Source organism: Homalodisca vitripennis, chromosome 4, assembly GCF_021130785.1.
Source record: "Homalodisca vitripennis isolate AUS2020 chromosome 4, UT_GWSS_2.1, whole genome shotgun sequence".
Taxonomy (NCBI): Eukaryota; Metazoa; Arthropoda; class Insecta; order Hemiptera; family Cicadellidae; genus Homalodisca; species Homalodisca vitripennis.
Genome location: NC_060210.1, coordinates 62,869,295 through 62,894,634, shown reverse-complemented (window position 1 = coordinate 62,894,634; position 25,340 = coordinate 62,869,295). Strand labels below are relative to the sequence as shown.

At 36.9% G+C, this 25,340-nt stretch overlaps 1 protein-coding gene across 8 annotated transcripts in view; it reads right to left on the bottom strand.

Moving 5' to 3' along the window:
• The window catches only part of LOC124359391 (phosphatidylcholine:ceramide cholinephosphotransferase 1-like), a 216,470-nt gene that overhangs the window by 56,172 nt on the left and 134,958 nt on the right, over positions 1-25,340 (bottom strand). The window contains exon 1 of one of the 8 annotated variants that reach the window (XM_046812090.1): positions 13,931-14,068. The exons of 6 other annotated variants lie outside the window; for them this stretch is intronic. In XM_046812090.1, the coding sequence (XP_046668046.1) occupies positions 13,931-13,989 (59 nt within the window). In that variant the 5' untranslated portion in view covers positions 13,990-14,068. Of the gene's footprint in view, positions 1-1,522; positions 1,670-13,930; positions 14,069-25,340 lie in introns of those variants that run through there. One more of the 8 variants, XM_046812089.1, reaches the window with a different exon arrangement.

Genomic DNA, 25,340 nt, shown 5'->3' with positions numbered 1-25,340 from the left:
GAACAATATGAAGGTGCATTCCTTTCAAAGCAGAATAATTTTTATTATTTTCATATTAATAATTTTATACTGTGACACAATATAAATGTTAGATAAATAGGTTAAATTACTCCTACCTATATGTACTTTTTGTTAATATTGCCTGAAAACTTTACTTAAATGGAACCTTCTTTCGTTTAGCTACGTCGACGTGTCCAAACGTCAACACATTAGGTGGTCAAGAATCCACATAGTCTTATTGATTTTAAAAATATTTAGAGTACAAAATATGTCACACTGTCTCGCCACGAAAGTGAAACTCGTGTAAAGTCCTTGTGTTCTCTGTGACTGGTCAGGTAGACAGATAGCTGTACATTTGAGGATATGGCACAGGGGTATAACATTTTGATATGTTGATAAAATAAAAATGTAACTTTAAACATCAATTTGTTGATGAAAACTATTTACTGACCAGATACTATTACACGGTTAGAACACTGAAACAAAAGTAGAGGACGTACGTCGGATATTTTACTAGCTTGATGTTTGGTAAGTGCGCTTTCCATTTTCATTTATAAGATTTAGAAATTTGTTAGCTGATTTTAAATTGATACAACATAAAATTATGGTATTCAAAACAGTGAATGAGCTGAATATTGAAAGCTTAAATAGCTACAGCCATGCTCTTTGTTAAGTCATAAGAATGTGTGTATAAGAATAACGTACGCTACACGCTGAAGTATTGAGAGGAACGCAAATGAATCGTACCTCAGAGCCTTGTTTTAGCTATGCAAGTCTATCGAACACTGACATTTTCAAATTTAAGAGAGTATATTGAAAATTTGATGGTTTTAGTGAACACATCTTATATACACAACCATTTTATCAGGGAAATCAATTTACACACATGTAAAATTGAAACAATATCGGTACAAATAGCAATACTTGAACGAACAATTTAAATGAACTATTACTTGTTATTATCTTTGCAACTGCTCAAGCTAAAACAATGGTAGCCTTCTTAGTCATATAATGTTAAACTCTTATATAAAGAATATATGCAGTGGTTGGAACAATCGAAGTTTGCGATAGTTTTGCGGTCTGACATTCTGAAGTTATGATACAGACATTTAACACTAAAAAATACCTAAAAAATATTAAAGTCAAGACCAACATTTCCAAAATTGTATTGAAAACTGGTAAAGCAGCAAATGTAAGTACTAGTTATAAACGATGTATTGAATTTATTGTAGAAGAAACACATAGATTATATAAATCAGTGAGATTGAAAATACTAACAATCTGTAAATTCAGTTACTTATTTTATTCCGAAGATGTAGATAATTATCTGTGTGAAGGCTGATAAAAAGTCACACTGTATCGCGACAAACGTGAAACTCGTGTAAGGTTCTTTTGTTATCTGTGACTGTCGTCAGGTAGACAGACAGCTATTCCTTTGAGGATCTGGTACAGAGGTATAACATTGTGGTATGTCGATAACAGAAATAATATAATATAAGTTTAAACGCCAAGTATAAGTTACCTGAGGAGTGCACGTCGCCATTTGTCACCAGTCTCAACTACGATGAGCTGCAACCTCATATCCCAGAGGAGGGAGCATGGACGGTCTGGCGCAGGGACCGGGAACTGGGGGTCCCGGGGACTATCCACTCTGGCGACTGTCCTGTCACCTTCACTATCACTGTCAGTGTCACAGATCACGGATCTGCTGCTGTGGCACAGAAAGGTAAGGGGATCCGTCAGGGGCGGCGAATGGATTTGGGATAGGGAGGTAAGCTAGGCCTGCAACTGCCCTGACGAAAATAGCCCGACAGTTGCTGGTCCTTTTAATCCCCCTATCTACACACCGCGCTCAGCACAGTTGCCAGTTTTACACTTCTCAACAATTATTCAAATAAAAAACCATCAACATCTATTAAAGTGAATAAAATATAAATACAACTGATATCATTCACCTACGTAGCAGACAACATGTAATATCAAACAGACAGTATGTTAATAACCCCGCCATAGCGAGCATAACTTACGATCATCCGCAGTTTGACTAAACTGCTTGATAGACATGATAGGACTTTTTTCGTGCGAGTTACAGCAGATTGTACAACTAAAATTTCAGTATATTTTGCTCGGTTCCACCCGCTTTCTTTAGCTACACTGTTGGAGGGTTATGACAAAAGTTTTCGAAATTACAAAAAAGGCAATTTAATAAATATCTGTGACAAAATAATTATTAGAATCAACTACAAAAAACCCGACTAATCTTTTTATAGCACAATGAAACAACATATGACCTACTACGCGGTCCGTCGACCATTATCAAGAGATGGCAACCTCGGGCTACTCTAGGGTTAATTCTATGGACGAAATTGATTGTTGAGGCGTGAAGAGCTACAACACTATGTCGAATTGCTTTATCAGGCGGACTACATATGACCTACTACGCAATCCGGCGGCCTTACTCAACAGATACCAACCTAGGGCTATACACTATGGGTAATGCTATGGACGGAATTGATTGTTGAGGCGTGAAGAGTCAAAACACTATGTCAAACTGCTTTATCAGGCGGGCTACATATGACCTACTACGCAATCCGGCGGCCTTACTCAACAGATACCAACCTAGGGCTATACACTATGGGTAATGCCATGGACGGAATTGATTGTTGAGGCGTGAAGAGTCACAACAGTATGTCCAATTGCTTTATCAGGCGGGCTAAATATGACCTACTACGCAATCCGGCGGCCTTACTCAACAGATACCAACCTAGGGCTATACACTATGGGTAATGCTATGGACGGAATTGATTGTTGAGGCGTGAAGAGTCACAACAGTATGTCCAATTGCTTTATCAGGCGGGCTACATATGACCTACTACGCAATCCGGCGGCCTTACTCAACAGATACCAACCTAGGGCTATACACTATGGGTAATGCTATGGACGGAATTGATTGTTGAGGCGTGAAGAGTCACAACAGTATGTCCAATTGCTTTATCAGGCGAGCTACATATGACCTACTACGCAATCCGGCGGCCTTACTCAACAGATACCAACCTAGGGCTATACACTATGGGTAATGCTATGGACGGAATTGATTGTTGAGGCGTGAAGAGTCACAACAGTATGTCCAATTGCTTTATCAGGCGGGCTAAATATGACCTACTACGCAATCCGGCGGCCTTACTCAACAGATACCAACCTAGGGCTATACACTATGGGTAATGTCATGGACGGAATTGATTGTTGAGGCGTGAAGAGTCACAACAGTATGTCCAATTGCTTTATCAGGCGGGCTACATATGACCTACTACGCAATCCGGCGGCCTTACTCAACAGATACCAACCTAGGGCTATACACTATGGGTAATGCTATGGACGGAATTGATTGTTGAGGCGTGAAGAGTCACAACAGTATGTCCAATTGCTTTATCAGGCGGGCTAAATATGACCTACTACGCAATCCGGCGGCCTTACTCAACAGATACCAACCTAGGGCTATACACTATGGGTAATGCTATGGACGGAATTGATTGTTGAGGCGTGAAGAGTCACAACAGTATGTCCAATTGCTTTATCAGGCGAGCTACATATGACCTACTACGCAATCCGGCGGCCTTACTCAACAGATACCAACCTAGGGCTATACACTATGGGTAATGCTATGGACGGAATTGATTGTTGAGGCGTGAAGAGTCACAACAGTATGTCCAATTGCTTTATCAGGCGAGCTACATATGACCTACTACGCAATCCGGCGGCCTTACTCAACAGATACCAACCTAGGGCTATACACTATGGGTAATGCTATGGACGGAATTGATTGTTGAGGCGTGAAGAGTCACAACAGTATGTCCAATTGCTTTATCAGGCGGGCTAAATATGACCTACTACGCAATCCGGCGGCCTTACTCAACAGATACCAACCTAGGGCTATACACTATGGGTAATGTCATGGACGGAATTGATTGTTGAGGCGTGAAGAGTCACAACAGTATGTCCAATTGCTTTATCAGGCGGGCTACATATGACCTACTACGCAATCCGGCGGCCTTACTCAACAGATACCAACCTAGGGCTATACACTATGGGTAATGCTATGGACGGAATTGATTGTTGAGGCGTGAAGAGTCACAACAGTATGTCCAATTGCTTTATCAGGCGGGCTAAATATGACCTACTACGCAATCCGGCGGCCTTCCTCAACAGATACCAACCTAGGGCTATACACTATGGGTAATGCTATGGACGGAATTGATTGTTGAGGCGTGAAGAGTCACAACAGTATGTCCAATTGCTTTATCAGGCGAGCTAAATATGACCTACTACGCAATCCGGCGGCCTTACTCAACAGATACCAACCTAGGGCTATACACTATGGGTAATGCCATGGACGGAATTGATTGTTGAGGCTTGAAGAGTCACAACAGTATGTCCAATTGCTTTATCAGGCGGGCTACATATGACCTACTACGCAATCCGGCGGCCTTACTCAACAGATACCAACCTAGGGCTATACACTATGGGTAATGCTATGGACGGAATTGATTGTTGAGGCGTGAAGAGTCACAACAGTATGTCCAATTGCTTTATCAGGCGGGCTACATATGACCTACTACGCAATCCGGCGGCCTTACTCAACAGATACCAACCTAGGGCTATACACTATGAGTAATGCTATGGACGGAATTGATTGTTGAGGCGTGAAGAGTCACAACACTATGTCGAATTATTAGGGCAAAATTGATTGCTGAGGTGTAAAGTCACAGCGGCGAGTTAGTGCCATTACCATTCCTTTACCCCTAAATGCTGTGACCTACTACGCAATCCGGCAGCCTTACTTAACAGATACCAACCTCGGGCAACATTACGGTTTCTACTAGGGCAAAATTGATTGCTGAGGTGTAAAGTCACAGCGGCGAGTTAGTGCCATTACCATTCCTTTACCCCTAAATGCTGTGACCTACTACGCAATCCGGCAGCCTTACTTAACAGATACCAACCTCGGGCAACATTACGGTTTCTATTAGGGCAAAATTGATTGCTGAGGTGTAAAGTCACAGCGGCGAGTTAGTGCCATTACCATTCCTTTACCCCTAAATGCTCAGACCTACTACGCAATCCGGCAGCCTTACTAAGAGGACCCGGACAGTAAAAATTTGGTAAAAATTACGTTTTCACTTTTTTATTTATTTTTGTAGACAATTTTCTTGTGAACATTTTGATATACAACATTTTATATTTTAAATTTTATTAGCACTCGTAAAAAAATAAATTCGAAAGTGTGTTTACGTAAATGTGGCAAGGCAACAACACCTCATAGCTGAGCAACGCAACCTATTTGTTATAGTACTTTTAATGTTCATTACTTTTAATTATGATGATGATTTAGTGTGTTACTGTTGGCTAACTTGCAAACACAACAAGGATAGCAATACTGTGTTTGTTTACATTGATCATAATTGTTTGTTGTGTTGTTTGAGGTTTTGTTTGTTTACTTATAGCAACATTTTGTGTTTTTATTGAATATAACTTATTATTTCTGTTAGTGGTGTTTATATATTATTATAATCGAACGAAGAAGACCTAAGAAGCCAAGAACTGTGTTCAAGAAAAGAAGAAATGTTGGGCAACCTAGAGGTAACGTTGTTCCAGTTTGTAACAATTCCACACCTAGGCCTAGTACTAGCCTAGATTCTGATATTGATTCAATCCCTATTGAAAGTGCTTCGAAGATAAAAATAGGTGATGTTCAGGAATCATATAAACAATATGAAGATCAAATTAATGAAAATATTTTAAATGGCCTAACCTTGCTGAAAAATGCATTATCACAATGTTTGGCTTGTTCAAAATGTTTGTCCGCTACTGTCGAAATTCGAAACATTAGCAGTGTAAGCCTAAGCTCTAAACTTGAAATATTTTGCAAAAGTTGTATGCACAGTCATCCTTTTTTTAGTTAAAATAAAATAAACTGTTTGAAACTAACTTACGGTTAGTTTACGGCTTCCGTGCCATAGGCAAAGGCTGTGAAGCAGCGAAAACCTTTTGCGGCATCATGAACTTGCCTCAACCTCCATTAAAGTTTTTACCTTACAATGAAGTTCTAGCATCAGTAACTGAGAATGTGTGTTTTGAGACTATGAAGGATGCAGTTGATGAAGCAGTATTGGTAAATGAAGGTAACCGTGACATCCCAGTTGCTATTGATGGCACGTGGCAAAAGCGTGGCCATACATCTTTGAATGGGCTGTAACGGGAACTAGTTTTGATACGGGGAAAGTTATAGATGTTTCCATTATGTCAAAACATTGTACATGCCCAAAAAGACTAACCCAACAACATCTAGATTCATGTAAGGCTAATTATCATGGAGCAAGCGGAGGGATGGAAGTACATGGGGCCAGAGAAATTTTCAATAAATCCGTTAGTGCTTATAATGTTCGGTATACTAAGTACCTCGGTGACGGAGACTCAAAGGGCTTCCAATCAGTAAAAGAGATGATGCCTTATGGAGCAGATGTCCTAATAGACAAATTAGAGTGTATTGGACACACACACAAAAGCGGATGGGTACTAGGCTACGCAAACTAAAGTCCGATAATAAGTCCATAAAACTTGCTGATGGTAAACTACTGAATGGTAAAAACCGCCTTTCATCAAGTGCTATAGACCAGCTCCAGGCTCATTATGGCCAAGCCATAAGAAGGAGCAATACAGTTGAAGAGATGAAGCAAGGAATATGGGCTTTATTTTATCACAAGTCATCCAGTGATGAAAATCCTCAACATGGTCTTTGCCCAAAAGGCGCTGAAAGTTGGTGCAAGTATCAACGATCTCTTGTAACTGGTGAGACATACAAATATAAAAATAATATCCCCTCAGTTATTATGGAGTTTATTAGGCCAGTGTTTAGGAGCCTGTCAGACCCTGATCTCTTGAAAAAGTGTTTACACAAAAAGACCCAAAACCCTAACGAAAGTGTAAATAGTGTGATATGAGCTCGCCTCCCAAAAACTGGATTTGTGGGTATAAAGACCTTACATTTTGGAGTTTATGAAGCAGTTTCAACTTTTAATATCGGACAGATTACTAAATGTAAGGGCCTACAGAAAGTGGGCATTTCTATTGGCAAGCACAATGTTTCTACAATGAAATTACTAGACACCGAGAGGCTTCGAAATTCAATGCGCGCTTCTGCTGAATTAAAGAAAAGGGCAAGGCAGACTAAGAGGCAATCTAAAAGGAAGCTGGAGGACAAGGAAGAAGACCCAGACAATCCAAGTTATGGGGCTGGCCTGTTTTACACACAATTTATAAGTAAAATCTGTTTTTTATAACATTGAAACAGTACGCATTACTTTAAATCGCGATTCCCGAAAGTTGCATTTTTTTACATTGAGGAACTTTTTTTTCCAAAACCATTTGAAATATCAAACTGAAATGTTTACCACATATTCTAGGCTATTATTTGAACACTTTAAAACGATGATTTGTTTAATTAGCACATACGTTAATATTTTATAACATATTATATGTGACATTTTAAGTAAAAAATTAGCAGCATATAAAAAAATATATTTTAAAAACAAATGTGTATTTTTTTAAATCCCTGTGTTAAAGTGTACTAATAATGTCAAAGAATGTGTGGTAAACATTTCATTTGGATATCTCTAATAGATTTTGAAGAAAGTGATCCAAAAATACACAATTTAACATTAGCGTAATAGGACTGTCCGGGTCCCCTTAACAGATGCCAACTTCGGGCAACATTACGGTTTCTACTAGGGCAAAATTGATTGCTGAGGTGTAAAGTCACAGCGGCGAGTTAGTGCCATTACCATTCCTTGACTACCTATTACGGATGTGTATACTCGCAGCTTGTCAATGGCTTTCCAACTGAGGTTATGAAAATACCAGGACCCAATTAATATTTCGTTAACAAAATACAGTTCCGAGAGTTGTTTAAGGGTTGGACGTAAGGAGCCTTGCGGCGGTTCCTTTCGATGCAATATTTCCGAAGTCTATGCATCCTTGATACCATAACGCTCACTAAATAACAACACACGCAGATTTGTACCTTTAGTGCGACTGAACATAACAACCTGAGGGAATTAATCAGCTTGTAAATTCAAAAGCACAGCACAGTTTTTTAAACAGATATATTTTTTCTATTACAAATTTACGCCAAAACTCAATGTTGATTAATGAGGAATACTAATAGCCAAAGACTAGTAGTATTTACTGTTGGCACTAGTCATGCAGTTTGTGTTTTGTGTCATTCAGTTACCTGACAAATAAACGCTTTGATATGATTTAAATACACGAGGCCTTCATCAGCCGCGATATCGTTATGTTATTGTTATACTATCATTTAATACTATAAACTTATATGCATAACAGTGTAAATAGGGTAACTCATACCAGAAATATGCTAGAATGCGAGGCCGGAAGATGATTGCCGGAAGGGCACTCCATATTACGTTCATTCCGGTTCACTTGAGTGCCTACGCCACTCTTAGGCACTGATCATGAGACCCTCCCCTTCTTATAACTGCCTACTACATTCTTTACGAGCATGTTAGTCCTACCTAAAATAGGTACATTTTGTGCTAGTTATTAAAGATTGTTTTGTAATGCGTCTAAGAAAATCCAACACATGATTTTACAACGATATCACATTATGAATTAATTCAATCACTTAAACTAATGGTTTACAATCATAATATATTTTCTAAATCAATATATGCAGCTTCACAGTATTTAAGTTCCAACTATCTCTAATCAACTGATTTGAATTTCCTAAAGCTTGAATTAATGAACCTTGTGATAAACCAAATATAATACATTTTTAAACATACCCTACAAACTTTTGATATGTAGCTATTAAAAAAATAAGGAGAAATATAAATATAGACAATAGCCTGTTTGCTTATATGAAAACATAACTTAATTTTAAACAATACAATTACAAGTCTGTGACATTTACATTATGTACAGTAATTATTACTGCATGTAGTACTACTGCATGAAATGTAGTACAGTAAATATACAGTAGTCATTAATATTGTTATCGTAATGCAGCCTGGCTGAGCCACAATCAGTGTGATGGTAGCGTGCGAAGGGCCACCGTTTACTAGGCCAGCAATCATGCCGTGGGTCTAGGCTTAAACTATTGACGGTGAACTTGAACCACTTCTCTCAATATTGCATATTCATTTATTCTTCGTTCCTATCTCTCCTTTCCACCTTCAGGCTACCGTTACCGCAATGTTCCTATGACCCAATCATGCCTTGGGTCTACACAGTTGACGTGAACTTGAACCACTTCTCCACATATAGCCGCTTGGCTAACGGGTTGAGTAATCTCTCACCACAGTCCCTTCTTAATTGACAATACAATCCGTGTTCATAGTCTCCTTAACAATCCTGGCTTGTCCTACGAGTTGAATAATCTCTCACCACAGCTCCTTCTTAATTGACAGTACAATCCGTGTTCATAGTCTCCTTCACAAGCCTGGCTTGTCCTACGAGTTGAATAATCTCTCACCACAGCTCCTTCTTAATTGACAGTACAATCCGTGTTCATAGTCTCCTTCACAAGCCTGGCTTGTCCTACGAGTTGAGTAATCTCTCACCACAGCTCCTTCTTAATTGACAGTACAATCCGTGTTCATAGTCTCCTTCACAAGCCTGGCTTGGCCTACGGGTTGAGTAATCTCTGACCACAGCCCCTTCTTAATTGACAATACAATCCGTGTTCATAGTCTCCTTCACAAGCCTGGCTTGTCCTACGAGTTGAGTAATCTCTCACCACAGCTCCTTCTTAATTGACAGTACAATCCGTGTTCATAGTCTCCTTCACAAGCCTGGCTTGGCCTACGGGTTGCGTAATCTCTGACCACAGCTCCTTCTTATTTGACAATACAATCCGTGTTCATAGTCTCCTTCACAAGCCTGGCTTGTCCTACGGGTTGCGTAATCTCTGACCACAGCTCCTTCGTATTTGACAATACAATCCGTGTTCATAGTCTCCTTCACAAGCCTGGCTTGTCCTACGAGTTGAGTAATCTCTCACCACAGCTCCTTCTTAATTGACAGTACAATCCGTGTTCATAGTCTCCTTCACAACCCTGGCTTGGCCTACGGGTTGCGTAATCTCTGACCACAGCTCCTTCTTATTTGACAATACAATCCGTGTTCATAGTCTCCTTCACAAGCCTGGCTTGGCCTACGGGTTGAGTAATCTTTGACCACAGCCCCTTCTTATTTGACAATACAATCCGTGTTCATAGTCTCCTTCACAAGCCTGGCTTGGCCTACGGGTTGAGTAATCTCTGACCATAGCCCCTTCTTAATTGACAATACAATCCGTGTTTATAGTCTCCTTCACAAGCCTGGTTTGGCCTACGGGTTTGATTAATCTCTGACCACAGCCCCTTCTTAATTGACAATACAATCCGTGTTCATAGTCTCCTTCACAAGCCTGGCTTGGCCTACGGGTTGAGTAATCCCTGACCACAGCCCCTTCTTAATTGACAATACAATCCGTGTTCATAGTCTCCTTCACAAGCCTGGCTTAGCCTACGGGTCGAGTAATCTCTGACCACAGCCCCTTCTTAATTGACAATAAAATACATGTTCATGGTCTCCTTCACAAACGTAGTTTGGCCAACGGGTTGGGTAACCTCTAACCAAAAGTTCTTAATTGACAACACATCAGTACAGTATAGGATGTTAAACCTTAGTACGCTAAATAAAATGTTGTTGTGCTGATATAAAGATCCCTTAAAATACAAGTAAATACTAATCATACAATGATTAATACTTCTCGTGTACAATCAATATCCATCCGTGAAGCTCTTTCTTTTATAACGTTTGTTCCCCACGGTAATTGTATTTTGTACTTACTGTAATTGAAAGAATCAAAATAAAACGAATTTGTGAGACTCAGGAGACACGTACTTTATGCTAACCACGCTTATCGACTGTCATACAAGCGTTGTTAACAGGAAAATTCATGTAATACAGGTATTTATTAGTTTTGTTTATGATGAGCACTTAAAGAACGAAGATCTGGGTCATGCCGGTACCGTTTATGTATGGAGAGAGATAAAGAATTACAAAGCTGCGCGGTATGTTATCAGAGTTAGAACAAAGCCACATGTCACCCTGTAGTGATAACCCTATCTGGCCACAGCTCAGACATCAAGTGGTCCAACTACGGCGATACACTGCACCGTGACACTGAGAAACTAATATTAGGGTACATCATAGATCTGCAAACAATATTATTGATACACTCCATACAATTTTATTTGACTAGAATCACATATTTAAATTATTTAATTAATGAAAAACAGATTTTAATTATAACTTATATCCATACGAAAGTGCATAAAGCGTCTCCTTTAACTTAGATTTGAGGGACAATTTTTCGACTTTAAAAAGCATATACAAGGTGTACATAAAATTACAAAACTCTTTAATATACTTTAATGTTTTAGTATAGCATAGCGGTTTTCACGTGTCGTCAGTGATCCTTCCTCATCAGGTGAATCTTAAATGCATACATAATACAAACAAAATTGTATGTTATAAATTCGACAAAAACATGTTCAAATTAACCAAAAGTGTTAAACCGTGTGATTACCGCTTGACCGATGTTTTTACCTGAGTTGTCAAAAATGTATCTTTGATAAGATTTTAAACTTTTTACCGATTTCTTATGGGTTTTTCCTTAATGAGGTAAGATTTCAACGATTTCGTTATAAAGGCGGTCTTTGTTTTATGATGTTATTCACAGTACATATTTCAGTTGTATGACTATACAGATTTAAAATAAGTTTCATACTCGAGGTCCGCAACTTATTTTTTAATTTTCTTTAAAAGAAAAAGCCGTTCTCCTTTTAAGTTTTAATCTGTCCGTCCTCATATGCCTCTTATCAACAGATAAGGGGAATTGATGCAGTCAGTACCAGGTAGACGGTCTGTCTCTTTACAACTGGATCTATCCCTACTGAGAGTATCCTTACTTTGTTACTTTTATAACTAATGAGTTTATTAATTGTATTGTTTGTAAGCAAATTTATAGTTTAAATTGTTTCAGAATTTTTACAATTTTATTTTAACTTACTTAATTATATCAGCCGTGTTTCTTTATTTTCTTGTTGTGTACTTTTTATCAGGCTTAGCCTTGGAGAAACCCTTTTCTCTTTAACAACAATATTACTATTCTTTGTACGGGTCATTTAAATATGATGGCTTTTCCCCAGTTCTAGGCCAGACTGATATCGTTACATGAGAAATATTATGTGTTGTAAAATATCTAAAACAATGAGTTTAAATAACTTATTAACATTATACGCTTCTTTTACGTTGATAATTTATGGACCCTGTACTTTTAAAACAGAAAGCATTACGAAGGCCCCTAATTTTGGTGCAGTTTATGTAAAAAAGACACGCATAAATACGGGAGGCACAATATTGTCTTCTAACACTCACTACAAATGGTATTTTTACACTAGTATCATTCACAAAGTATAATCTTAAATAACATTGGAACAAAACTAAGCTTATTAAAGCTTGAGAAACGCTGGACTGATTAGCCTCATGGAGGGAGAGAAGTAGAGAGGGGTGTAATAACTATACAAAGTAGCACACAGTCAGGGCGTAGGCAGTCAGTGGGACAGTCTAGTATCGACCGCATAACGTGTGCTGTGCAAATATACATCTACACACGTGGATGAATGTTGGCTAAATAAAAGGATTGATCAAAAATTTTACCAGTTGTCAGCGACAGAATTTGTGAGAGAGAATTCGAGAGTTCGATGAAGAATAGTAAACCAGGAATGAGGAGAAACATAGAAAAAGCTCTGGTAGCTACTAATATTAAATGTGTAAGCCCACGTACTTGTTGTATACATGCATATGCAACCTGCAAGCATGGCTGCAACCTGCAGTCTGGGTTGAGTGTTGTAAACATAATGCTACTCCCCCCCCCCCAATAATAATAGTACATACCCGAATTCCACATACATAATGAACCAAGACAGATGGTCGACAACTTTTGAAATATTGTTCATCATGAAATGTGTGTTCTATATTGTACAATCAGTAATTCGCTTCAAGGTGAGAAAATGATGAAAGACCTTACACGTTTTCAAGGACCATTTTGACATTTTCACTCGTACTTGTATACTGGACTCCTATACGTACAATCATTTTAATGTATACTTTACATATTAGAAGTAAATTTAAAATTTAACAATATATATATTCCCCTATCGAGCCCATCTTGTACCCTAATACTATTCATACGCCTCTCTCCTGCGAGGATCTTATCAAACAAAATAAGAGTACAGTACAAAGTCGATAACACAGATAAACAGTGTTAGGTCATAGTTAGAGTTTGAACCCGCGCTTGTCTAACTCAGGTCCTTAGTGTGAGCAAGCGGACGACGCGACGCCACTTGTGTACACAACTGATGGTGCAGGTAGGCTATACTCTGTCGTACACCCGCCTCTGAGTATAGTCACGACTGATAAGGTAATACTATCCACCATATTCATTAACTAGTAAAAGGTTACATTACGTAAGAGGCCATAGCATCGTGTCAAAACCCTAATAACACAAGACAAAAGACTAAATTTTGTCCAAGATAAAGATAACCCTAAAACTTCTTAATTATGATAGTCACATAGCAACCACACTTGCAACAACACCAATACCAAAGTTCTTCGTTGGTCAGGGTTCTTACATTCTTCAGGGGCATACAGAAATTAAAAAGGATTTACGGATAATTCTATCGAAACTACTAATGGATTATAATCCAGCCATGTCGAAAAAACCCCAATCGTAGTACATACGAGGCTGACCTAACAACGTACGATAGATATAAATTAAACTACCATTAAAACTAACAAAACTCACCAAATGTCGTCATGGTACGGCCTATTCCGTTTCCTGTGTAGAGGGCACACGGATAGCATAATTGTATACGCACTTGGAAATCAAAATATCTCTAGACCAATATAGAACCTTCGACTAAAGTCAACGAAGAAAAAGCGAACGCAGCAGAGACAGTGCCAACTGCCTGTGTTAGTCCACTCACCTCTCGCTGTGATTTGTCGTGGTGGCTTCCCATCCCGGAGAACAGTAAGCAGATAAGACGGTGACGCCTCAGTGTGATATCAGCCTATATCGATCCCTAGAACACTGGGCCCACCTACTTGATAACACTATCTGGACAACCACTTAATAGGAATTTACATAACTTCAATATCTACGCCGATGTCAATAAGTCTATCTATTGTTTAAGGATGACAAATTTCAAATCAGTCTGCTTTAAGAAGTTCACAAAAGAACGTTCAAAGAACACAACACGATCGAAGCGACTAACTAACTGGTAGTGAACAGGCTAATGGTTACATATATTGTGACCGGCCAAAATATAAATGTGATATATTGATTAATACAAGTTAGATTTGCTACTGCAAATCAAAAAGGAATATAAACAAAAGATAGATTTCCATATATCTCCAAATAATTATTAACTCAGTAAGTGTTACAGACGCATCGTAATCAAGACCTCGTAATTGCTGACACATAACAAGACTCCTCGTTTTAGGGACAAATAAGAACATAAAGTATTTCAGGTATTATTGTGAAATTTATCTAAAATACGAGGTAATTATACCTAAATCACGAGTCTACACTTCTCATCACACTGTTCAGTATCTTCACACTCTTAGTCTTGTGGAAGGAAAGTAAAAGATCGTAGAGCACACGATCACGCCCTAGTCTGACCGTAATACATCAGCTGTGTATACCTCTCATACCGCTAAGAGGGAGAAGAATAGTCGCCCTAGACAAAACCATGTTAAGGAAGGACTGCTAGGGGACGATTGTCGGCAAAGGAGACGATAAACAAGACTAATGTCGCCCTAGTCTGACTGTAATACATCAGCTGTCTACACATCTCATACCGCTGAGAGGGAGAAGAATAGTAGACAAACCATGTTAAGGACTGCTAGGGGACGATTGTCGGCAAAGGAGACGATAAACAAGACTAATGTCGCCCTAGTCTGACTGTAATACATCAGCTGTCTATACATCTCATACCGCTAAGAGGGAGAAGAATAGTAGACAAACCATGTTAAGGACTGCTAGGGGACGATTGTCGGCAAAGGCGACGATAAACAAGACTAATGTCGCCCTAGTCTGACTGCAATACATCAGCTGTCTATACCTCTCATACCGCTAAGAGGGAGAAGAATAGTAGACAAACCATGTTAAGGACTGCTAGGGGACGATTGTCGGCAAAGGAGACGATAAACAAGACTAATGTCGCCCTAGTCTGACTGTAATACATCAGCTGTCTACACATCTCATACCGCTGAGAGGGAGAAGAATAGTAGACAAACCATGTTAAGGACTGCTAGGGGACGATTGTCGGCAAAGGCGACGATAAACATGACTAATATCGCCCTAGTCTGACTGCAATACATCAGCTGTGTATACATCTCATACCGCTGAGAGGGAGAAGAATAGTAGACAAACCATGTTAAGAACTGGTAGGAGCCAATTGTCGGCAAAGGAGACGGTAAACAAGACTAATGTCGCCTAGTCTGACTGCAATACATCAGCTGTCTATACCTCTCATACCGCTGAGAGGGAGAAGAATAGTAGACAAACCATGTTAAGGACCGCTAGGGGACGATTGTCGGCAAAGGACGTAAACAAGACTAAGGTCGCCTAGTCTGACTGCAATACATCAGCTGTCTATACATCTCATACCGCTGAGAGGGAGAAGAATAGTAGACAAACCATGTTAAGAACTGGTAGGAGCCAATTGTCGGCAAAGGAGACGGTAAACAAGACTAATGTCGCCTAGTCTGACTGTAATACATCAGCTGTCTATACCTCTCATACCGCTGAGAGGGAGAAGAATAGTAGACAACCCGTGTTAAGGACTGCTAGGGGACGATTGTCGGCAAAGGAGGCGATAAACAAGACTAATGTCGCCCTAGTCTGACTGCAATACATCAGCTGTCTATACATCTCATGCCGCTGAGAGGGAGAAGAATAGTAGACAACCCATGTTAAGGACTGGTAGGAGCCAATTGTCGGCAAAGGAGACGGTAAACAAGACTAATGTCGCCTAGTCTGACTGCAATACATCAGCTGTCTATACCTCTCATACCGCTGAGAGGGAGAAGAATAGTAGACAAACCATGTTAAGGACCGCTAGGGGACGATTGTCGACAAAGGAGACGGTAAACAAGACTAAGGTCGCCTAGTCTGACTGTAATACATCAGCTGTCTATACCTCTCATACCGCTGAGAGGGAGAAGAATAGTAGACAACCCATGTTAAGGACTGCTAGGGGACGATTGTCGGCAAAGGAGGCGATAAACAAGACTAATGTCGCCCTAGTCTGACTGCAATACATCAGCGGTCTATGCATCTCATGCCGCTGAGAGGGAGAAGAATAGTAGACAACCCGTGTTAAGGACTGCTAGGGGACGATTGTAGGCAAAGGAGACGGTAAACAAGACTAATGTCGCCCTAGTCTGACTGCAATACATCAGCTGTCTATACATCTCATACGGCTGAGAGGGAGAAGAAGAATAGTAGACAACCCACGTTAAGGACTGCTAGGGGACGATTGTCGGCAAAGGAGGCGATAAACAAGACTAATGTCGCCCTAGTCAGACTCTGGGTCGTAAATCTGTATAAACTACTAGGACCCACTACCCTTCTCAGCGCAGTGCCGTGCTGGGTAAAACAATTTTGCACTGTATCACAGTAAAAATACGCAGATTTACTTTTGGGAACTGTTGTAGGTAATTGAACGTTAATTACCTAGACATTAAATTATAGGTATTTAACTATAGAAGTCTCACAATACATTTTATATATAATCTCAGTAATAATTTGTAATGGTTTGTTAAATGAAATAATTAAAAACAATGCTGATATGAAATTGAATGCCATATGTGTACGTATAAAATACTAATAAATTTTAAGGAAATTTTACATTTTTATGTGATATTCAAAGAAATAGCTTGTCTAAATTCCGAGTATGCGGTGAGTAATTAGACCGCGGTAGTAGTAACGGTACTAAATACTAATATAGTGAGAAGTATTACTCTTCTAGCAACGCGGCGTATACCGCAACAGTTGATGGAAAATATAAAACCATGTAACAAGGAAATAATATTACATTAAAATAAATTTTAACATTTCAATTCAACAGTAAGTGATTTGAACTAAAACATATTCACCGTTTTAGCATCTGCAATATTAATTCCACCCAATTTTATGACGGGACGGAAAGCAAATTAAACCCTGAGGTAGTTGGCAAATTCAACATGCCAGAATTGGTATTACACATATACGAACCTGTTTAGATGGCTTATTTAGGAGATTAACCACTTATACAAATTTTCCAATCACAAGGTAAAGTAAATATGCTAATTTATCGGGCTCGAACAATAATAATCGTCTCAAGGTAATGAACATGCAAGCAAGTTTCATTCTAACTCTTCCTCCTAACTAACTACTCTTAACATTTTAATAGGGTCCTTTCCAGGAAAACACACCCTTAATCAGGTATCGCCTAGATTGTAATAAATTTAATAAACATGCATGTTCAATATTTAACAATTGATTGACTACTGAACCATTGTGAGCTAATAATTAGCATGTATATTAAGAGAGAGGCTATAAACTAAGTGAATTATGTCTTACATGGTAGAAGAAACGTTTCATTAAAATCTAATCTAATTCTTTTAGAATCAATCAAATAACAGTTACTTTGGTTCCCATTTATAAACAACTGAATAATAGGATGTAACGTTCTAATACAATGTAAATTTTTTAAGCGGTCGATCTATCTACATTTCCTTTCCAAAGATACAGGATGGTGCTCCAATATCGAAATTCTGTAATCGAAGACATTGACCAATAGCAGCACATACTTGAATTCATAGTGTCTCTTTCTTGCTTTTTTATGTATTGTGTTGTATTTTCTATGTATGTCTCTTTCGCTTGCTCTGGATCTATTTCGAATCTAGCAATCACAGAAGAACTAAAAATAAATACACCTTTAAATTATGAATGAAATGGAAAGTGTTCATGAATAAATGTCACCGAAGAACGTTATACAATACCTTACATATATAATTTATAAAACAAAAGTTCTAAGTTATAATGATACACGTTGGATTCTGCCAAGACAATCTTCGCTTAAAGAATCGGGAAGTAGATTTTAAAATTTCATTATAATAATATAAAACTGTTTACCTCCTTATTAAAGAATAAGTATTAAATAATTCATTTTATGATCTTATAAAATGTAGATAGGGGATTACTGTAAATATATTGGCTTATAAAAAGCTATTATACTAGTTCTGCGTGTTTTACCAGTTTTACATTTTTGAATACGACATAATAGTAATAGTGATCCAATTTCAAAGTCGTTACTTAAAAAACTAAACCTATGTGTTAGTTATAAACAAAATATTTCCCTTTTTAGTAAGTGACTACTCATTTTCACAAAAAACATACGGCATATCTTAATCACACCTAAGCAGTATCTAATACTGTACTATTAATACTTTTTGCGCCAGCAAATATTATATTTCTTCACTTGTTATATACATTTTTGGTCTTCTAAATTTTAATAAGGTTTTGTGGTTTCTTCAAAGAGAATTTGAATTGGTAAAAAAATTGGTTAAAGTTTAATATTAAATTGCATGTAATGCGTTTCAACAATCTAAAATATATGTTAACTTGAAAAGATATATCGAACATAAGCGTAAATAAACGTTTAAAATGGCATGTTTGAAGAAAAATAAAATTTACTCTATATTTAAAAATTATATTCTACATTTTCCAATTGGGTACATCCCATTTTGGTATACCATATTGGTAGCATCTTGCGTACTCAATACAAAAGTAAAATATTATCAGTGACTCACTTTTACTTCATAAATATTATGGTCTTAAAAACCGATTGTTAAATTCTTTTCAAGGTTTTAGAGGAATAGTTTGACTGACATTCTTGCATGATAGGAAAATTAAAATAAATGCATTTTGAAGATCACTATGCTGAACACTAGTGCTTAAATTGTTCTGAATCTTTAAAAATTACTTCGGAATTAAATCTCCACCGAACTCCGTTTTTTATCGCCAAATCACCATTTAAAAAATGGCTGCCAAATACATGTTTACACATAAAAGAATTCACGATAACAGAAACAGGAAATATAAAAATGCTGAGCAAGACTGATTAGCGAGTTGAAATGGATTGACCTGTGTGGATTTCCCAAATAATTGTATTACATAATAACACGCTGGAAAATAAAACTCTTTAAATAAAACTACGTTATTAATTTATTTTGAAACTAATATATCACCAAATTAATTCGTAGTTATTTCCTATACTCCGTGCTATATGTGGATCTTAGAATGTTAACTGTACACTCTCTTGTATCAATACACAATAATGCATTTTCTCTATGTAGTATAATACATTTAGGCTGCTGTACCTAATAATAATGCTGTACTTAATAATAATAGGATTAGACGATTATCTCTGTTTTGCGACATACTTTTTTATGTATATGAATTAGTTTACTTATTTAGTTAATAATATAAGTTTGTTTTCAAATAAAACATTACTAATATAAGTATTAAATTCCGAATTATTATTTGTTACACATTTCCTTTAAAAGAAGAAGTGTCTAAATGCATGTAATGTTTACTTTGACTTTTTAAATTTTAGATAACCATTTCTTCATATATTATTTTGTAGTGTATATTTTTTTGTGGACAATAATTGCATTCATTTAAATTAAACAGTTATTAAACGTAGAAATTTTATGATTGAGGTTAATCTTTTTGTTGTATCTGTAGTTGTTTAATGAGAAATATTAATCTAAGCGCACACAGATCAAAATTAGTTTGCATGTCTCAATCTATAGATTTCTATCCAATATCAAGCAAAAGCTCGTCATCTCCAGGAAACACATGCTTTATCATAAATAAAATAATTATACCATTAAGATAAAACTGGATTCAGAACTGACGTTTGAGTACATTTAATATTCACAAATACAACAATTTAACTCAGATTCTTATTACATTTGTGATTTGTATAATTTTAAAACCAACAAATATCGTGTTTAAGTAACAAAATATTGTATTTCACTTGATAAAAAACAGTTATCAGTTATATGAGGACTAACAGCAGAATGCGTATTTTTATCTCTCGAGTATACACCAGCTCCATAAAAGCTTTCTCTCTGTTAACGTCCTGCATCAGTTCCAACTGATTTGTACAAAAACATCGGGTTAGTATAAGAGAATTAAAGGCGTATTTAATGATTTGGTTTTAAATTATTCTTATATTGTAAAACCATATCATACTCATATTTATCAATATTTAGGAAAACCTCCATACGTAAAAGTTAAAGCTATGAAATACAAATGAACCGCAAATATCTGATTGAATCAATATGAAAAATATCAACCCTTCGCATTGAATCAACCCTTCCCACCTTAAATACATTATGTGTGTGTCAATAAATTAGTTGGAGTCCATTTTATTTAAACATTCCTAACAGATTGCATACATTTTGGTATTTAATATTAACAACAGTAATGCTGCTAGAAAACCGACATAACACTTTAATACACAAAATAAAAATCTTCTTATGGATTATATTATTAATATTTACAAACATGACTATGCTATATCAAATCCGAATCGGTAAAAGTGTAAAATGGCGGTAGAACCGGCGCAGCGGGGCGTGCGAGCGGAAGGAAAGCGGTTTATCATACACCGTGATAAGCGCTGACCTGCCCGATAAGCCACGCCACGCTATCACCTGTTCCACCCTGCTGACACCCCCTCACCATCACCCCACCACGGTCATCTGTTTCCACTATTTACTCACGCACGCTGGATCAAAGTACACAGCGTCCGCCTCGCGGCAGCGGTCAGGCTCGGCCTTTTATGATATAAACAGAAACAATTTTTATTTTCTACATTTTTTCAGTAATGTTCTAACATTGCGGTACACTATACCAAATTTTAGTAATTAGTTTTCACTTGAATATTAGATTGCGTAACAACGATAACGAAGTATTGGTAAATACAACTGTGAGTGAATACAACACAATAAGAAACTGATTTATACAAGGTGTCGGAAGAAACTAGAGGGTTTGCTCTTACTGTGAAATTCATAATACTAATAATTGAGTGGCATATAAATAATTGTCGCATAAAATAGTTTAGAAAATCTTTAAGTAATGCACACCATGATTTAACTACAGAAAAATATGTAACTATTAATAAACCTAATAAATACACTTTCAACGATTTATGTAACCACTTTGATATAAAATCCTTTTATCCCTATTTGATCAAAGTCAAAAGTCATCTGAAACATGTAAAATATTACATTTTTATATAAGGAAATAAGGATAAATACGACATTTATATATATAAGTAATATTCCTAAGGAACTAATAAAATAAAAATTGAAAGGATCTGACCTATAGAAGTGACTACTTCTTATAATGGGATGTGACTATATACCTTAAAAAAGTACGTCTGCTATCAAATTGTTGTTTTTTATATTTTTAAATATAAGACCCTTAATTCTTTAACATAAAAGTTTTATATTTTCTATTAATTCTATACATATTTTTGTAATATTTTTTACATTTTATATATTACAATGATAAATGATTTCTAAGTAATAAGGTACCTAATGAATATTTATACATTTTCATTATTATTGTTTTTATTTGTTTCTATAATTTACTCAGTATAATTTTCACTACAATCTTTTCCGTTTTGGGTTTATATTAACTGCAATTGAAATAAAAATTCTGAAATAAAATCTTTTTAAATATCATGTTGTTCCATATCTGGTCGTACTTGTTTTTATCGTTTGACACTGTTAAAATTAATTTATCTTTTAAAAAGTCGATCGATGATGTTGATTGATTGATGTTTCTTCAGCAATATTTGTATTAAAATGTGTTTTACATAATTTAGTTTTTAAGTGAATGTAAGGCAACACCCAATGCAATCGAGTAAAGGTAATAATGACAATCAACGTAAGAGTAATTTTCTTCCAGGATTAAATTACGCTAGGGCTTTTATAGCTACAAAAGATCTAATCAATTTATTTTTATTCCCTTTTTAAATCTCGTCAGGACGAAGCTAGTAGTGAACTAGAATAGGAATTAATATTAATTGTGCTGAAATTCAATTCAGAATCCGATGATCTTTAAATAATGCTATTAAATGATGCAGTAAGTTAATCAATTTTACGTTGGATCATTAATAAATAAATTAGTAGTTCGTAGATTTATTTAAACCAATATTTTACCAAATATTTTATTCTTTGTTTAAAGGTTATTTTTGACGATGGAAGGATTGTGAAGGAAACAGGATTTTTCCGAACATTTGCTATCGTTCACATATTTTAGTCTGTTTCATTTTATTCACAGGTCGTTATAAGAAGTAGCCACTTCTGTCGGTTAGTTCCGCAACTGCCGTTCCATTTTTCGTCCTGTTCAAAACATACATCTATAGTCCACGAAAACAAAGTAGTCACTCCAAAAATATCAACACAACAGAATATTGAAGGACCTGGCAAAACGTAGCGAGTTATAGAACGGGCGGACAACCGTTCAAACTCTTGACACGAAAATAAATATAGAGTTCGCGAATAATTGTAAAACATACGCGATAACAGCAAGTCTGTGGACACGATAAGAACACGTGTTGAACATCACTCCAGTACACTTGTGAAATGACGTGTTTGTGATAACGGGCGGTAAATCACATGATTTCCGTCACATTCGCCTAAAAACGGAGTAACTCATAGTCTGAATATATATATATATAAAAGTGAGGGCTCTGTGGTGTAATGGTAGCACATTCACCCGGCAAGTGAGAGATCCGGGTTCGAGTCCCGGCGGAGCAAGTACTTTTTGCGATTCAATATTTATTGAAATTATATATATATATATATATATATATATATATATATTATATATATATATATACATATATTATATATATATACATATACATACATATACATACATACATATCGGGTGTCCCACGAAGAGGTTAAAATGTTTGATTTTATATTACTTGCCCATTTATGCACAGAACATTTTCAAACTCTACAAAATTCATTAAATAGGTTTTAAGAATATTTGGTGAAAATTTCAGCTATCTGGTAACTGTTGAAACAAAACAGTATTTTTGGTTTTGTAAAATTATTTATTGTCATATTCTACAGAAATAAAGCACTTCAATCAGAAAATTAGAATATTCTTTCTATGGGCTACTTAAAAATTAAGTTTACTGTATACTCGTAGCTTCAATAACGATGAGGAATTAAAACAATCAATTGAAGAGGAACTTCTCCGGATACCACAGAATTTCTTTGTAAAAGCTTACGATTCATTTGTTAAGCGCTTTTATAAGTGTGTCGCTGTGGATGGATTACAGTTCAAATAACTGTGGACTGTAATTGTAGGTTTTTTTAATAGGCTATGTTCTAATTTTATATTTCTAAATAACTATTTCTGAGATGTTAAAGGTTCAATAGTCAGATTAAAAGTTGCAATTTACAGTAACAGCCGATTTACACTATTTACGGTTTTCTACAGTCGCCTAAAATACGCGATAACTGCGAGTCTGTGTACACATGATCAGAAGATGAGTTGACAACTCACTACAGCACACTTATGACGTCACGGACGTGGTAGCGGACGGCAATCACGCTATTTACGGCACGGTTGTCTACAGTCGCTTAAAATACGCGATAACTGCGAGTCTGTGTACACATGATCAGAAGATGAGTTGACAACTCACTACAGCACACTTATGACGTCACAGACGTGGTAGCGGACGGCAATCACGCTATTTCCGGCACGGTTGTCTACAGTCGCCTAAAATACGCGATAACTGCGAGTCTGTGTACATATGATTAGAAGATGAGTTGACAACTCACTACAGCACACTTATGACGTCACAGACGTGGTAGCGGACGGCAATCACGCTATTTCCGGCACGGTTGTCTACAGTCGCCTAAAATACGCGATAACTGCGAGTCTGTGTACATATGATCAGAAGATGAGTTGACAACTCACAACAGCACACTTATGACGTCACGGACGTGGTAGCGGACGGCGATCACGCTATTTCCGGCACGGTTGTCTACAGTCGCCTAAAATACGCGATAACTGCGAGTCTGTGTACATATGATCAGAAGATGAGTTGACAACTCACTACAGCACACTTATGACGTCACGGACGTGGTAGCGGACGGCAATCACGCTATTTCCGGCACGGTTGTTTACAGTCGCCTAAAATACGCGATAACTGCGAGTCTGTGTACATATGATTAGAAGATGAGTTGACAACTCACTACAGCACACTTATGACGTCACGGACGTGGTAGCGGACGGCAATCACGCTATTTCCGGCACGGTTGTCTACAGCCGCCTAAAATACGCGATAACTGCGAGTCTGTGGACAGATGTGAGCAGCACACTACTGGCCAACACTCACTTTTCATCATTAATGGCCCGGAAATCCTTATTACATCGATGTTTAATCCATTACTGCTAAATATAAGCTTTTATAAAGTCCACAATAGTATTAAAAGAGATGTCGTCTATTGAATTTCTAAATGAAAAATCTTTTTTAGTTACGTGTCAAATGTTATGGCATTTAATACATTCGTTTTGTATATCTCATATTAGTCTCTCTAATCCTTATTGGCTAAGTGTTAGCGAAGCTTATCACTCAAGGGTCTATTATCTGTGTGTATTTATTTGATCGTACGATATCCCGAAAATTAACCAACCGATGGACTTGAAATTGTGAATAAAGTTTAATTTCTAAATGAGCAATACTGAGTTCTATGATAGAGTTTAACTGAGCGTCGTCGGCTATAACTCAGTAGGCTGACACAGGTTTTCTTTTGTTTGCCGGGGATGTACAAAGCTCTTCTCTGTATGATTATCTGTTGTTCTATCAGTCAGTAACGAAATAGAGTTATAGATTTGAAATTTTGCATTGAACCTCAGCGAAACATGTTACGCGACAGATGGTGTGGCGTACTCCTGCCTTGTTTATCCTTACAAATAATTTATTAGTCTATTTATAGCCTCAACTACACATTACTAACTATTATAATTAATGAAACTACAAGTTTGGACATTACTGCGTAGACCCCGATAGGAATTTGAAATTGATACATGAATTCAAATTTATTTAAATTCCAATATATTTTAT